The sequence below is a fragment of the Notothenia coriiceps genome, unplaced genomic scaffold, assembly GCF_000735185.1.
Source record: "Notothenia coriiceps isolate Sejong01 unplaced genomic scaffold, NC01 NC01_scaffold00026094, whole genome shotgun sequence".
Taxonomy (NCBI): domain Eukaryota; kingdom Metazoa; phylum Chordata; class Actinopteri; order Perciformes; family Nototheniidae; genus Notothenia; species Notothenia coriiceps.
Window position 1 is genome coordinate 133,751 of NW_011358795.1, and position 17,353 is coordinate 151,103.

Here is a 17,353-nt window from a genome sequence, read left to right on the forward strand (position 1 = left end):
AACAGAGGGGATTATGGGATGCTGCAATGATCTGTTTGGTATTTGGAGCCAAACACGTCAGAGACATGTTTTGTATATATCTGAGACCTATATTAAAGTAATGAAAAACAGTATCCTAGGGGACCTTTACGATGTGCTCCATTGATCATTTATGGTTGAATGTGTCAAGGACGGGATGTGACGCTGATCCACGTGCACAAGGTTTTATAAATCAGAATGATTTGGCTTTCTTTCCTTTCCTCATTTGTACTTTAGGTGTTAAAACATTAAGAGAACATATTGGCTTTCTTCCGTGAGCAATTTTTAAGATTACATTTTGTTGCCGAACAGACTTCAACATTTTTTAACCACTCAAATTGATAGTAATTATGTTCTGAGCACCTGTTGCAAATTGGAACTGTGAGCCTCTGTAAAAAAAAATCACATCTGCTCTGATTTGTGCCAGTAAAATAAACAGTGACGAATGATGAGGTTATTCTTGAGTTCATTTGACTATATTTTGAACATTGTATAATTAACTTAGTAAGTTGTTTCAGGAGCCACATTTAAAGATTTAGAAAAAATAAAAGCTGTGAAGAGGCAAGTGTCCATCTGGTTACCATCAATACAACTATAACCATCACATTGCCAAAGACATGGTGTTGACATTTGGAAAGTAACAACAATTTAGTAGCAATACATTTCAGATCATTTAATAAACTTTTTATAAACACGATTTTAAGATTTATATTAGCATTTTTTGCCGTCTGGACTCTAATCAATCAATAAAAGAAGTCTAAGTGGAGAAGACGGGACGACCTAGCTGATGTTGTGCCAACATGTGCAGACTTGAAAAATTAGTTTTCCATGGCAGCGTGTCCTTATTCTGTGTTTGTGAGGTGGTTGATGTTTCTTCAGGACATAATGACATTTCGCTTGGGGAAATGTGCTTAGTAATTATTTAGCACTATCTAAACTACTGTATAATCTCATCTAAATGTTTTTGAAAATTCTCGAAAAAACCCTGAAATGTGGCAATGATTTTTCCTCCCTCATCATAACTGAAATGTTTTTGAAAGTGTCAAACTATAAGTCAGACTAAATGTGCAATGGCTTATTTCTTATCATTTTTGACAAAATAAAAGTGGAACCTTCAGTTGGGATACTGTAACATTTCCTCTTAACAAAATGCTATAAACATTGTTTTACTACCCTTTTAGTTTTCTTCAACACATCATCAAGTCAAGTAGCCGAACATCATCATATTGTTCAAACACCTTCCTCAAAACATGGAAGAAAAAATACTAAAAGCATGCTTCAATATAAGAAACCTTCACAATATTCATCATTCTAAGAACCAACCTGTGCGCATCTGCTCAACATTATATGTTTATGTGCATTTGTTAAGGCCAGAGGATACAAACACTTGCTAACGTGCTATCTCGGTTCAGCTATTCCTGCTGGTTAAAACTGAACAATCTTATTTGAAACTGGGTTGATTTATGATGCATCACAGGCTATGGCTAAAAATAAAAGGCAGGACAAAAAAAGCTGCCTGATGATCCCTCAGTATAACACTCTTCCAAAGATCGGAGCTGGATTAGGCTGATACACTGTTGAGTGCAGTGGCCCACATTGCCCTGAGCACTTTCACAGGCACTGGAAATGAAGTTAAAAACAAAAGATCTTTTCACATTAATAATTTGTATTTCTCATTATTCCTTACTGGAATTTGTTCTCTTAAAACATTTGTTCCACACCAGGTGGAAGAGAGAGTCTTGCGTCCTAATAGAGAGCACGCTGTCTCTCTGCGTACAGTATGCTTTGACACAATGAAATGATGTAGCTATTCTCGGAGGCTGCTTGTGCACTTCGATGGATGCCATTTTTCACACCATTAACTACAGCCTACTGGTTTTATTCACAGCGCAGAGATAGGCCAAAACAATCCGAAACACGCCCACGAACGAGCACAATTGCAACAATTGATCTAAGCTGTTCCACCCAGTCTGTCGCAATTTTGTGCAGCAGGAGAAACCATTATCTCCATCCGCCCTTCATCTCTTTCTCTCCTTTTCTCTCTCTCCATCTCACTTGGACACATTTTGTTTTTCTTGTCCCTGTCTTTAACTCCCCTTTTCATCCTATTCAGCTCCATCCTCGCCTAGGGACATGCAAAAGGGTTTGTGGCTGAATCACAAAATGCAAACATGCAAGGTTTAATTTTTTTTTTAGAAAAGATAAGTCACCACTTTATCCGTTACTCGCCCACAGTAGGCGTGTTATTTGATACAAATCAATGAGCGAGATGAGTGCACTTTTTGGAGTGTTTACCTCAGCAGAGGTATAACCTGAAGCCCTCATTACAGTGTATGCGGAGTTCGCATAGGGAGGCCGAGCTCAAAGGGCCAGCTAATCCACTGGGTGTTACAGGCATGATGGGCTAGTCAACATGCTGGGCCTGCATCCTGGAGGAGCTGGAGCCCCACAGCAGAGCTAGGTGGAAGAGGCTCAGGGGAATGCTTAGCGTGGCGCCGTTTTTATTCTCTTTACAGCTCTCAAGGTTAGATGCTGCTAAAGTCTTACCCTTTTTTTTTTACTGCTACCCCCCCCTCCTCCTTTGATTCTGCTCTCCTTTCACTCCTTAATACTGCTTACGTTTAATGTAATCCGAGGGCGTTGTATGCCATAGTGGCTTCTAATGCAAATTCCTGATTTTGGGCTGTATATTTTAATTGATTTCATTACAATTTAGTAACATATGAGCATCTAGGAAATGTACATCTGGAATTGATTCATTTGCCAGCTATTCTTGGTCAAATAAATGGAAAATATGTTTTTATCTCCTCCCTTATCACCTGTTAAGTCATGGGCCATATTTTGTATCAAATTGTAATTATTCAATGGGGTCACCATGGTAGTTTTGTACAAGCAGACATGAGCATGCCGTGCTCAGGTCGGAATCCATTTAAAATCAGTTCAACCAGGACATGATCTGACATTTTCACTTCAAATCCCGAAGCAGTATTTCATCAGTCCTGAGAATAATTGAGCCTCTGATTCATTCCAAGTGTTTTTATGTGGAGCTCAGCTCAAGGCTGAAACACAGGTGTTGAGATGGCAGGGTGTTTTATGTTCAGCAAAGAATAGATAAGGCTTGAGGTACCTTGTTCTTGTTGTTTTCCTGAGTAAAGAGAACTGCGCTGGAGGCATGTTTAATTTAGGAATTTAATTTCCACACACAAAAGAGGTCTGACAAGGAAGAACACATTGACAGACACGGCATGCGGGTACTTGTCATTTCTTCCAAATGGTTTTTAATGAGAAGAAACCCTTTGGCCCAGGTATGTCAGGTTGAAGAGTACTTTCCTGTGTGAGTGGTTAAGCTTTCACTATTGCCTACAGAGCGTTGTTTGCCTGCTAGGACAGCTGGTGGACATGTTCACAGGTCGTATAATGGGCCAAGCCTGCTTCAATCAGAAATAAATGGACTCTGTGATGGAGAACAGACTGGGCAGTCGTCAATGGAGACCACTGGGCTGTGGTCAACTGGCCAGTAAACCCACAGTACTCTGTAGCCAAGTCAAAATGGTTGCTTTGTGGGAAATGATCAACCGGGACACAGCTTTGTGACTGATTGTAATTTCTGATTGTAGCCGTTCATTTGGACAAACATGGAGCCACAATCTCCTGCCAATATGTTGTGGTATTCAGCCATATCAAGTCATTTTTAATTGTTGAATTTATCTGGATTTGTATTTACAATGAAATGACTTCAACAACAGAAAGAAGTTCTTAGTGAATTAAACTTGTATTCCTCATATTTTTCCCAATTCGTTGGCTATAAAGAGTAATTGTAGTTGTAGTTGCTAAACCCTTGCTATAATTGCCCACGTTAATTATTCTAAAATATTCTTTTGTACTACATGCTGCAGCAGTAAGCCATTTCCCCAACAGGAGTTATCTAATGTTCCAATGCCTTTTTAAACCTTCCGGAAAATATTCCCCAGAAATAGGATCAACTATTTCATTCAATGGAGACTTTGTTTACCAGTGGCCCTTATATTGTTCTACTCCCCAAGTCCTTGTCTTGGTGTTTAGTCCTGGAGTCTCATGGTCAAACGTTGAAGTATTCTTGCTAGGCAGTCTTCTGCTCCCTGAACCTGCTCAGCAGAAGCATCAGCATCAGCAGGGGGAAACACAGTGTGAGGAGAGGATATGGCCCCCGAAGAAAAAGAAAACGGCCCTTTTGATTTTGCTTTTGGGCTCCCTCTGGGTTTTGGAACAGTTTTGATTCAGTGCTGAGCGTGGCAGCTCCAGCAGATAAGGGACCGCGGTTCCCTCCTCGATGTGGATGTGTCATAACTGGTTTCAGTCTAGAGAAAGAGACACCGTTGGCTGGCTGATCTGGGGCCAGCTGTTGGATACCACACCAGGCTTTAACAATGGATTATTTAAACATGGGACAGACATGAAGGAGCACCACATGGTAGCCTTCGAATCATTCGCATAACAGTTTTCTACTTTGCCAAATGCCTTTATTTACCAACCAATGCTATCATGCTGGTATCTGGTAAAAAGAGGATGAATGGAAATTGAATGGACAAACATTTACTGTGACTTTAAGGTGTTCCTGCAGATTAAGTCTGAGCTTGTCATGCACAAAGTTGACCGTAGAAACAAGAAAACCTGAAAGGCTCTCAATCCGGATGGTACTCTCTGCTGATTCTCAGTAGATGGAACACATTAATGAAACACTTTAAAAAATCCATTATGTAGTTCTAAAACTGCACGGTGGCAAGACTCATTAATAAAGGGTTTAGGACGTTATTCCTAAAAAGCTGACTTTGGGAGGAAGCAGTTTTCACCTGACGCCAGTGCTTTCCTGCTGCCTCCCTGCTCTGTCTTCAGGCTGAGTCTAAACGGTAAGCCAGTCTCCGTTATTACACTGAGCATCGTGCATGCAGCTACAGCTGACTGATGGAGGCCAGTGTCCTGCACATGCTGTACTCTGCTGTTCATAATTGCTCTTTGTCCAGCTTATATCCTCTCCTCTCTTTTGGAGCTTTAATTCCTGAGTCCTGATTGCCTTCCTGTGTTCATTTGTCTTGAGCCGTGCACAGACGTGCAGCATCGTCTGCTCGTGGTATGATTCTGCATAATAACTACATCCACATAATAACAGTCCATCATCCCCGTTTGGTTCCGTATAAAGACGTGTAGCTCACTGCCAAACCCCTTCCTCCAAGTGCCGCTGCATCTTCTCCCCAGTCTCACTCTATTTTCTTTTTTAACGCTTCATTAAATTCTTTCAATTTACAAGTCTGTATCTCTCGAATAACCAACATGAGTGCACTCCAGCATTTGCGTTTCCTTACGTACCCTTTCTCCCAGAAGGAACAGCTCAACGTCAGACATTTCAGAGGATCTCTTTCATGCAATTCTTTTATTTGTTTTTATCCTCAAACTTCTAAGTCCAAGGTTGAAATGATACCTAAATAAATTATTTCTTCTAGAGTTGCCACTACTCCCGGTGTTATTATTACAAATGGAGTAGTTTATCAGTATATTACCCTCATTTTACCCGTCATGGGGCCTGTAATGGGATTCACACGTAAGACAGGCTGCATTTGACTGTAATAGGCTTTTGAAGGGAGCTATCTTGGAAAACTGTGTAGTCCGTGGTCCATTTTTCTTTGACATGTAAAGGAGATGTATGCCCGAGACTGTGCTGTAGCAAGGACAAGCAACAGTGAAAGCATCAAAGTATTTCAAAAATAAAATGATCTCTCGAATAAAACAGCTTTCTCTCTCTCTTATAGATTATCAGTATAAGCACTGTTGTAGAGACAGCTTTTATATTTAATGTTTTTTTTATTTTTGCTGGCTTGGGGTGGAAGCCACATTGCATGGATGCTAAATGTCTCGATTGTATTCCACAGTAGACCAGCTAATTTATGTGACCAACACACCATCAGCCAAGGAGAAGGAATTATATTTAATTGTACCACATGTTTGAAAGCTAATCATGGTTAATGGGTACATGTTAGGTAATTATGTGAATTATATGGAATGTACCTGGATGAATAAAAAAACATAGTTGCTTAGAGACCAGATGGGTGGATAACACTGAAGAAAAACAAATAATAAACTCTTAGAAGGAAAACCACAACCCTGACAGATTTACATGGACATTCGTTGGTATCATTTTTTTAATTTAAGATTCATTATTACTCATTTCTCAGGCTCTGTGAAAATGACTGTTTGAGGAAATCACCCACTGCACTGTCCAAATGACTGAATTTGCCACATAGGAACAAAAATCCCATTTTCCTGACGGTGATTAAAGTGTAATGGTAAGTTCACCACACGGTTTGATTAGACTGCACTAAGTGTGTTGTCGTGATCCAAAGTCAGGATCATTAATTTTGGCAGAGAAGAAAGAAGGACCAATGGATGACCCCTTTTTTTTTAGCAACCATCTTTTTAAGGAGCCACATTGGGTTAGAATCAGTGGAGCGGAAAGTCTTTCTAATGTGGAAGTTCTTGTTCCTTTCAGACAAATGTTCTTAATTCATACCAGCCAAATGTTCTTAATTCATACCATCATGTTCAGTATTCAATCACTTTGCTTATTGGTGCTTGTTAGTATCACTTATCCAAGCCCACATTGTGCTGAAGAAAATAGCCATTTTGGATGGATAATTTTTATTTTGAAATCTGCAAAACTACCCTAGTTTGCCTTCTTTGGATTTCTAAGCTACTCAATTTGCAAAATGTATTCAAACGATGTTTCTGTGTCACCTACTTTTTGGATGTGAGATTGCCCTTGGGCCTTATTAAAATGTTCCTTGGGGCTTGACATATTTATTCAATTAAAAACTGTTCGATTTTGCTCAACAATTTAGCATTAAGTGATAAAAGGTTTATTCCCCGGCACTTTTATCACCTTAAAGAAATCTGCAGAATTATCATTTCTTTAACAGTTGATGCATAAGCCCGTGAAGGACAGATTGAAAACCTTTTCAAATCTTCCCATTTGAATACATGTAGAGGACTTAATGTTTTTAAATGAATATTGCAATATACAATGCACACTTTGAAGCAATGAGCAATCAGCTAATTAAATGTGGGCAGTTTGACTAATGATGAAATTAGATTTTTTTAACAGCTTTTGACACACTTACACTGCACGTATGTGATCTTGAGCTGTGAAAACAATACTGTGAAGTAAGAATCGTGACAGACCAGTTTCCTAATTTCTGGGCAGCTACGTGCTTTGGAGTGTCAGCTTTAACTCCACTGCAGTATCTCCAGTTCCCCAAAGACCTTGTGGGTGATAATCAGTCATTACTACTCCTTCACAGTTATTTATTTCACTATATTCACACCGCAATTCATCATTTATTTATATGACAGTTATCTATTATGTTGTTCCTTTCATGTGGCTTGTATGGAACATTAGGCTTCCATGCATCTGATGGCGCTACACTGATTCTTCATCTTCCTTTTGATTCCCTGCAATCTCATAGGTCAGTTAATTGCAGGATATTGATACCAGCATTATGACTGCCACTGCAGCTAATATGATTCCTTAGCCATTTCAATATGTGGGATTGTGCTCTCCCAATAAAAAAATGACATTTGAGCCTCTGTGCCGAGCCCTCTCTAATGGGGTCTGGGATAAGAATGGTAATATGCGTTGGAGCTGGCAGAGGCACACGCTGTGTTTTTGTTTATAAATAGCCCTAGCCAGCATTATTCCACTTGCAGTTGTCCCATAATCATCAATCACCACTCGCGCACAGGCCGGCTTCTCCTGCTCAACAGAGGGAAGGTGCACTGTGAGCTGTGCCCTTGCACCTCCAACTGTACGAGTACATAAAGTAGAGCATGGTGAGCGGGACAGAGCTGGGAGTGTGGGGGGTTACGGGGATCCTGTGCGGTGATGGAGTGAGTTATGGCAGCTTCACCTTGGCTGTTCAAAACCCTCCTCCTCCTTCAGGTCATTACATACGCTAACATCCACCATCTCGCTTTTTCAACACGTTTAGAAACACACACACGCTCCCTCTGCATCCCTGATCAGAAGTAGGTGGGAGGATTATCATGTGATAAGCTTGGAGGATGTGGGATGGGTCGGACACAACTGTTTGCTCTGGTTTCATTTGTCTCTGTCTCTATCAGCTATTATCTCTTTCTTTGGAGGAGCTTTGCGGGAAGAGCTCCCAGCTTTGAGGACACTGCAGGGGAAGATCCCAAAGAGATGATGAGGGCCATTTTGTACTCTCACACGCTCATGAACAGATGTACCCTGATTATCAGCCATCACACACACGTTTGTTCAGTCAATTTACTTGTGAGAGCACATTCACACGCGGTATATTTCTTTGCTGATCCTTTTTTCAAACCGTGTACCGTTAATACACGCACAAATCTCCCAGTGTTACCATGGCAGTTTCAAAAATACAGTAGGAACCCAGCTGATCCTTAACAAAACGGTTATATAACTATTGCGGTGCTAAGTCTTGTATCTTATCTAAGCCTTTCTGTGTTTTCTTACAGCCTGGCTTTGCTGCTTTTCAACAGCTCTTAACATTGACTGTACCTCCCACAAGACACCACTGAACACATGAAGGACATTTGTAATTGGCGATAAGCATTTGTTTGATTGGAAAAGGAAGACGGACTCGCTGCGGTTTTAATCAACAGTATCCTCCTCCTGTTCCAAAACAAGGGGAACAAAAGTGAGATCTCATCACTTTAAAATCTTAATCAAAATCTCCATGCTCGGTAAAAAATAATTTTACACTTAATTAAATGCAGCCTACTTGAGAAGCACACCCACCTGGCACCCACGTTCTTTCCCTGCCTCCGTCTCTTCCTCCTCTTGTTCTACGCTAAACTCCCCCCACCCCCCAGGAGCATGATATGTGAAAGCTGAATTTTAAACCTCACCTCCCGGAGTTCCTTGGCCACATCCTTGAGCTCTTTGAGAATGCCGTCCAGCTGGTCGATCACCATCTTCATGTGGCTGCGGATGCGTTCTCTCGGGCTCGGGGTCTCAGAGGTGTCCCGGGCCGGAGCTCTGCTGAGGGACATCCTTTACAGGGCGACGTGGGGCCAGTGGCCAACAGGCTGAGGGCGTGGGGGAGCCGAGTCGGGGTCCATGTCTTTGGCTACAAGGAGCCTCAGTGCTACTGATCCGAACAGGGGCCCCGGCCACGCAGGGAGACCTCAACATCTTAAAAGCACCTGGGCAGCCAAAACACCTTGCCTCGCCCGCACACCAGGCACAGGCTCACACATCCATGCCCTCTTGTAGACACTTCCAAAAACGAAGAGAAAATGAGCATGGGAAAAGTCGAGCGCTGTAAATCCATGGAAAAGAAACGGGCAAAACACATGGGCTGAAGCTCGTACGAAACTCTTACATAATCTTGTTGAGCCAACTCATCTCATGTGTCAGCGTGTGTACGTTTGAAATTGTTCCCGAGAAGATGCTATTTAAAACGCCTGACTATACAGGGAAGAGACTTTTTCCCTCTTCCACTTGTCCTGTAAAAGCTTTTTTACTTCTGAAACACAGTGAGATAATGGCAGGCTAACATACAAAAGTGAAAGCAGAAAATGGGTTCATATTAACCCTTTTTATAGAGAAAGCTATCCAACATAGATAGAAAAATAGAACTCCCAGCAGTGGCTCGATTTTCAAAATGATCGTGTTCTACATTATTGGTGGCCAGCGGGGACAAGATTTGCCTTCTAAATATAGTCCTTCAGCTACTGTCTGTTATGAGAGGAGGACAGACCCTGTTTGGAAAAAGGGGATATTCCTCTGTGCCGTTTCCCCCTCCAGGACAAATGTTAAAGATTCTCAGTAGAAACTCGCATCAGAATAAACTTTGCTTCACATCCATTTTCTTTACAGCTGATGACTTAATCTGGTTGTCCTTCAATTCTCGTCCATGAAAGGGAGGAAGGTAGGTGTGGGTCTTTTTCACAGAGCGTCCACTCTCCCCCGATAGCAGGGCTTATTCCAGGTGGCGTGGGATCAGAATGAATTGATTTCCAAGCCAGCGGAACGTGACTTGTGATGAGAATTTGTAGAGGGATAACAAAAAATCATGGTGTCCATGAGACGCAGTTACGAAGCGGTTCGAATAAGAGCCTTCCCCTGGAATTCGGGTGGCAGCTTGTCTTATGCAACAGCGCTCTCCAAGTCCTGTCAGAAAACACTGACCCACAGCAGTCCACAGGGGTGTGCCCAAAAACCAAGGGCGCAGAAACCGAAAAGGATTCTCTTCTCTCCTTCAGTTGTTGCTAAGGGAACCCGGTCTGCCTCCTTGTGCCGTGATTGGATAATTATTTTACTTCTTATCCGTGTAGTGTATGTTTTCTCTGTGGACTCTGTTCAGAGAGGCAGAGAGCTCAGTGCCATCCAGCAGGAAGAGATAAATCCCATGAAAGCTTCCCTGAGGAGCCCCAGAGAACAAGCGGGGGGAAGAGCTTCTCTCCAAATCCAGGGCGATGCCGCTGCCACGGGGTGCGCTGGCCAATCACACATGGCACCTGGACAGACGGGAAGAAAAGCAATCACTTATTCTCTCATGTCTCATCCCTCAATCCTTTCGGTTCCTCCCTCTTTCTGGAAGTCATAGCGACATAAGAAAAGCAATAGAGTGAAGAAGACTCGGAGATGGACGGCAATTAATTGCGTTGTCAAAATGTATCTCTAGATTCAGAATCACTTTCTCACACACACCTACTCACCTTTCCTGTGCATCACTTTGCTGTTGCTATGCCCAGCGCTCGCTGTCCACGCACAGCAGGATCATTCAAGCTACACACAACCTGCTGGTTCTTCAGCAGTCCCTCTGTCGCACACACACTAACCTCTTCTCCTCTCGCCCGCCTTGACGTTTTGTCTTCCTCTCATTCCTTTCAATCTCAAACAGACTCTTACTCTCTCTCTCTCTCTCTCTCTCTCTCTCACTCACACTCACACACAGCTCTCTGCCTCTCTCCCCTACTTACTGTCTTGACAGAGAGAGAAGCTTCTATCAGCAGGGCTATTTCACTTTGAGGCTGTGTCTCATCAGAGGAGGAGTAGAAGTGGAGGATGAAGCTGTGGAGGAGGAGGAGGAGGCAGGAGGCATGAGATGGGAACGATGAATGGCCCTGATAGCACTCTGAGCAGGGAGAGAGGAGGCTGAAGAGGAGGGCTGAAGATGACTAAGAGCTGGAGCGGCGAGGAGAACACCTGTTTCAGATTGTGATGCCGCCGCGGCCGCTACCATCACTCAGATAACTGTGCTGCCCAAAAGCACGCCACCCGTCACCCCCGTCGGCGTTCACCTGCACCGGGGGAGGCTGTAGAAAAGGAGCTGTGTGATTCCTATGACAGCCTCTCCCTCTCTGCCTATCCTCTCTGTTTTCGTCTCTCTCTCTCTCCCCCCTCTGTCACTCTTGCTCTTCCCCTTTCTCCGTCCCCGTCTCTCTGCCCCTGCACCCTCACTGTGTCCTCGCTGACTGCCGGATGAAGGGAAGCTGATGCCAGAGTTTATCGTGGGGCTCAGGCTCCTGCCAGCACCACTCGGCTGTTCTGCTCGGCTCTGAGGAGGAGGGGCCGGGTGCTTTAAAGGCACAGTGTATCGCACAGTCCCCTCCTCTCCTGTCCTCTCCTTTCCTCTCTGCTGGCGCCTACACTCCCCCACTATCTCCTCACACTGCCTATCTAGCCTTGGTCACAGTTATATCGAGGGTGTTGTCTCTCTCTTAAATCAAGATGAAGTCTTCCTCTGCCTTCAGCCAAGCAGTCTCTGGGGAAAGAGTGTCCAAAAACCTCTTGCTGTTACATCATTAATATACAAAGCAGGTTGGCGTTTGATGACCTCATCTGACTGAGAGACAGGAATAGGGAGGGAGGGCCAGCCTGACTTGTTCTCTCCCCCGTCCTCTTCATCAGCATTTTCTTCTTCAACACAACAGCCCTGCATAACCCCACCAGAGGCAATTACCCTAATATGAAATTACTTTTCGAAAGGAGATACTGTAACTGTAAAGCAGATTCATAATAGAAACTTCTTGAGCAATTCACGCCCGATTCCAGAGGGTCTTGGCAGATAACTACTGAACAGCCAGCGGCTCGGTGCATTCCTTAGCATAACTGTAAAGCAAAATGCAGAGTGGTTTCAAGTTAGGTGGATCGTCCATGCTCATGCATTTGATCTGGGGTCCTCTGTGATTTCTAACACTAGCACCACAGACCTTATGCTGGTGCTAATTGGGCGAATAGGCTGCAGTTTAATAAAGTACATTTCTCTCTAACAGAGTTCTACTTTTTCAAAATATAATAAAGAAATGCAAATGTGATATTCCTTTTCTTTATACAGTCACATTGTGTAATGTTAGGACATCTTTATTATGTGTTAATATTACGTCAGATTCTAAAGCACATCGTGGCTCTTTGTGGAGAAAGGGGACTGAAATGGGATCTTGTGCTTTTCCTGTATTTGCACATGGCTGCTGCAGTGGCAAGATGCTTCTCACAAACTGCTCCCTGAGAGAAACAGGTGTCCTTGAGCATGTTTCCTTTGTAGCTTCACTGCTTAGTCGCACTGCTCCCTTCTTAGAACACAGTAACAGCTTGCAGCACAGTTTTTCAAGCCATCATTTAAAAAGAAAAAACTTATATATCTTATATTCGTGGTGAATTTCATGGAGCTCTCCCAAAATAAAGTGTGTACTAAATGACCTCTTAGTGGGAAGGCCCAGGTGTAGAGCACAGATAACTCTGTGGCAGTGAGGCCTTCATTGGTGGAGAATTAGATGATTTCCTCCCGTAAAATATATATTTTATTAATGCTAAGGTCATTCCACTCTGTGAGTTTAACTGGGAATCTGGAGCGGGTCCAACTATATGTTGTATTTCTACCTTTGATTTATTGTGCCATGTAGTTTATAGGCGTTTTATACAACGTCATTTTTAATAGCTGGGCACACGTATGTTCAAACGCACCAATGCACAACAAGCCGCACAGCATAAGGACCAAGCTGGGCGATCCCGGGAAAAAATATATATTTGTAAGTTGGTGCCTTGGCAATAAATCCCAAGTGAGATTTTATTTGACTTGTATTGTTTACCTCCCAATAATCATACTCATATTTATTTGATGCAGCAGGGATCAACGGTCTTTATTATTGTTCTTTTTTTGGCAGCCTTCCGCGCAGTTTCTCGGTTCACAGCCACTGATGCAGGATGTGCACAGGATTTATTTTTTATAATAAAGCAGAGAAGGGCGAAAGACAACAATCAATACGGATACTCTATATCCTCCCTCTTTCCCCACTGCACACACTTGTATCCTTGCAAAGATGGGGAAGATACATATTGGAGTATTTTGACTTATTCATGAGCAAGCATACATTGGCAATTGGATATATAATAGAACATACTTTGCTGTAGAAAACACCAAATCAAATATACATTGTGTCTCACGCTATAGACACAAAAAAGTGCTTTGCAATTGGGTGCTCAACCTCAAAAATACAAATTGGTCATGATGACGTGAACACCATTGAGCCTGCTAATACATTCCAACACCTCGAATTCCCCTACTCTATTGAGATTCACTGTGTTTATTGGCATTGAGAATGAATAGTGGTGAGCTACTGTATGGGCCTTTATGTAATGCCTGACCTTAGCATAGTGCAGATGCTAGAAATGCTACTTGTTAAGAGCTAGTTTAGTCTGTCCTAGAAAAGGAAAAGCAAGGCTAGCTGTTTTCTAGCGCTACGCTAAGCTAAATATCTAGTGGCAGTGGTTCTTTGTTTACTGTACATAAGAGTTATATCAGTAATCAACGAGGTATAATTATGTTTGAAAGCAAGTTCATATTTTATATTTGCTGGCTAGGAGTTGTATTCCCACCTACAAGTTTGAAAACACACTTTCAAGGACGACAAAACAATAAAAAGCAAAAGTTCGTAGGGATATGAGCGATCCTGTTGTGAGGATTATATTCTATAGGTACACTTCTTGTAAAAAGCAACTTTTGATTTAATTGTGAAAGATTCTGTGTGGGATCATATTCCCTCTACTCCTTCTACAAAGAGTAGCACTCCTCCTCAAGCAATACATCACCATTTCCTCTCCACTAATTAGCTCTCATTCAGTCCTCAATACCCTCGATTCCCCTCACGCTCTAAAAGCTGCAAACACACGCTTTCTCCTGTCTTCTACAAGGGATTCTGCCCGTGTGTGCCTAAAAGAAAAAGCATGTGACCAACAGTTCTTGTTCATTCTTTTGCACCCGTCCTCAAACTTCAAGGTGGAAATCATTTGCATAAATCTCTGACACTCATCCTCATCATGTGCATAATTGATATATCTTTTATATCAAACCTATAACTGTCCATATCTAACTGACGAGGGCTGAGTAACTGTCTGTGTTTGAAGGTGACTCATGGGGACATGTCACGGAAAATGATTTGATGGAGTAGATGCTGGTTTTGCAAAGTTTTAAAATCAATCCACCAATGCAGAAATATGTAGACACTATAACATTTGATGCCTGTTTTTTTATTAGCATAAGGCTATGTTGTTTATTCTTCAAACATGGTATTTTCCCAGCAGCACAAAAACAATGTCAAATAGTTGAAACCCAACTTCCTGACTACCATGGAAATCTAATCAGCTAATACATTGTGGGAGGATTGTCTTCCTTTGAATTTCAGCCAAAAATATTTGCTATATTTAAAAATATTTGTTGCCATACGCAACCCTGTGCCCACTTTTGTTAAAACCTATCAATTACAGTTTCAAAAACAAACAAATACATACACCTTTTAATGAATCTACATTATGCTTTTCTTCTCCTGGCCATTGTGTGGCACTGTGGTGTAGATGTGACGTGTTACTTTTTTCTCTTCTGACTGAGGACTAAAATGGTGGACAGACACAGAAAAGTTGTTTGTTCTTGGTATTGGACCAATGCAATAAAATATGAATTGTGATGATCATTGTGTGAATAATTCACAAGATTACATGATGCAGAATCAAAGGAGGATTAATTGCAGTTTTCAATGCACATTCAACTCATACATAAATAAATAAGCAGATCCTTGGTGGTTTATGTCTCGCATGATAATTTAAATGTATGTATTGTGGAAATATCTCCACTGATATAATTAACTCTCACTTAGAGGCCAAAGTATTTTAACATACAATCATATTTCCGTTGTGGGACTTTTGGGATGTATGTTGTCTGAATCTGAATGATGATTTTTAAACCAAAGGAATTGGAAGGCACATCTGGCATTTGCAATATGCATGGCCACACACCGTGCCCTGTTTACGATCTCCAGTTGTCCTTGATTTCACACAAACACTAAGGGACAGAGAGCTCAGAGGCCCAGCCTGTCTTACAGCGACACCAGTCTCTCCTCTTGCCTGTCTGCTGACCTTTTGATATTTCAGTCCTGTGCGTGTGTTTGTCTGTGAGTGTTTGCTGTTTTTCCCCTCAGCAGTCATGCAGCATGCAGAGGAGCAGAGGCTGTCTCAGACCATAACACCCTGTGATGGATCAGTGCTCTTACACAATGAAATGAAGCTTAAGTGTTTGATTGATTTCTCATTTACTTTTCTCACCATTGGTGGAATTAGGGTCTATATGGACACAGCTGCACTTGGGGTCCTGGTCTGAGAGGGCCAGTGGTCTCATTGTTCATAGTGGTCCTGTGTCATATTTAAGACATGCTTTTGAGCAGTGTCCCTATTGTTCATCAATGTTCGCCTCTATAATTTAACGTAACTGCGTAGCCTCTTTGTGTGAATATAACTAAAGCCAATAGTAAATGTCTTTGTTGTACTGTTTTGTTTGCATTTAATGGACATTAAAACTATTACAAATATACATGCTCCATGCTACCAAATGTATTTTAGCCCACTTCAAAAGTGAAAGGAACTGCACATGTGAGAAGGGAATTTAATGTTCATGTTGTTCGGGTAGAGACGCTTAAAGAACATGATTTACAAAACAAGTTTCCAACTGTACATTTACTGCAGAAGAATTATGAGTAAAGATTGAAGCAAGCTGTGAAAAATAACAGCATTCTCACAGCTGAAACAGCAGTGATCTTTTCCAAATCAAAAATAATCGAAAATTACTCTTGGAGCATTCAGCAGGACACAGGACACACTGAATTGGCAGAACAATTTAGTCTTCTGAGAGGTTATCACAGCAGGCGATGGATAAAAAGGACATTGTTAAGAGTGTTCAAGAGACTCTGGGTTGTTGTTGTTACCTATCTGTTTTGTTAAGATGTAAGAAAAGCTTCTGTTGTGTTCAAGTGTCCTGCACTCAATTTGCAAGTGTCGCATCACAATGCTGCATAATCAGAGATATTCCTATCACGGTTTTTCCCTGTCATAACTATTTGCCTTCATAACCCGCAAAACAACTAGGTCAATAGTGTGGTTGTATATTCTGCTGTGTATGCTAGTAGCGGAAAATCTTTAGCAGCTAGCTAGCCTAAAACAGAGATGAGTTGCGAGCCACAGATATCTGTTAAAGTGACTTTGTTCTAACTCAACACCCACAGACCCAACACACTTTGTCTTCAGTGACTTCACTGTCAACATGTTTCCTCTAGAGACACAAAATGTCCGTAATAAACTTTACATATGCAGTAGACTTGATAACATATTGGGTGCTTCTCAATGTCGAGGAAGGCTGCTCCAGAGCCACTATTTCAAGCATCATCATCATCGCGTCATCGAGTGCCACCGAAGGACTGTTCCAATGTCCAGCATACTTGGAATTCTACCGAGGCCGGCGTACTTCGTAGCGAGAAATTTCGAGGCTGCACATGTGTAGACTCCGCGCTCTTAAAATCCCCACAATGCTTTGCGCACGGACCAATTTCCAAATCTTTGGTGGAAATTGCGCTTCATTTAAGGCGGGGCCTCGCATATGACGCACACATGTTAGCCTGTTCCACCATTCTTCATTTTCCGAGGCTAGGAAGGATTCTTGCCTCGCTTCTGAAGCATCTGACTCAGAGGTACATGTGCTACCAAGGAAGCGTCCTCGACATTGAGAAACACCCACACATACAGAAAACCTGACCCAACAAAATACAAATATAGAGAGGTTAGTTAGAAATATATTGTACTTGATCCCCATAACCTCACTAATTAATCTGACAATTCCTGTAGCTGCTTTAAACACTCACAGTGGTTTTCCATCACAACAGTTTTAATGGAAAAGCAGTATGAAGTATTCAGCTCCCATCAACAACAACTAAACATCATAAACATGCATATTGAGCCGAACACATCGGAGTGAGGCCGACACCATGGTTTGGTCCT

General features: G+C 42.1%; 1 protein-coding gene across 2 annotated transcripts in view; it reads right to left on the bottom strand.

Annotated features, from left to right (window-relative positions):
- insyn1 (inhibitory synaptic factor 1) overlaps positions 1 to 11,586 on the bottom strand; it is a 47,241-nt gene extending 35,655 nt beyond the window's left edge. The window contains exons 1-2 of one of the 2 annotated variants that reach the window (XM_010783939.1): positions 11,017 to 11,586; positions 8,938 to 10,551 (exon numbers count right to left, since the gene is read on the bottom strand). In XM_010783939.1, the coding sequence (XP_010782241.1) occupies positions 8,938 to 9,081 (144 nt within the window). In that variant the 5' untranslated portion in view covers positions 9,082 to 10,551; positions 11,017 to 11,586. Of the gene's footprint in view, positions 1 to 8,937; positions 10,552 to 10,752; positions 10,973 to 11,016 lie in introns of those variants that run through there. The other variant, XM_010783940.1, reaches the window with a different exon arrangement.
- Positions 11,587 to 17,353: the final 5,767 nt, after the last annotated feature.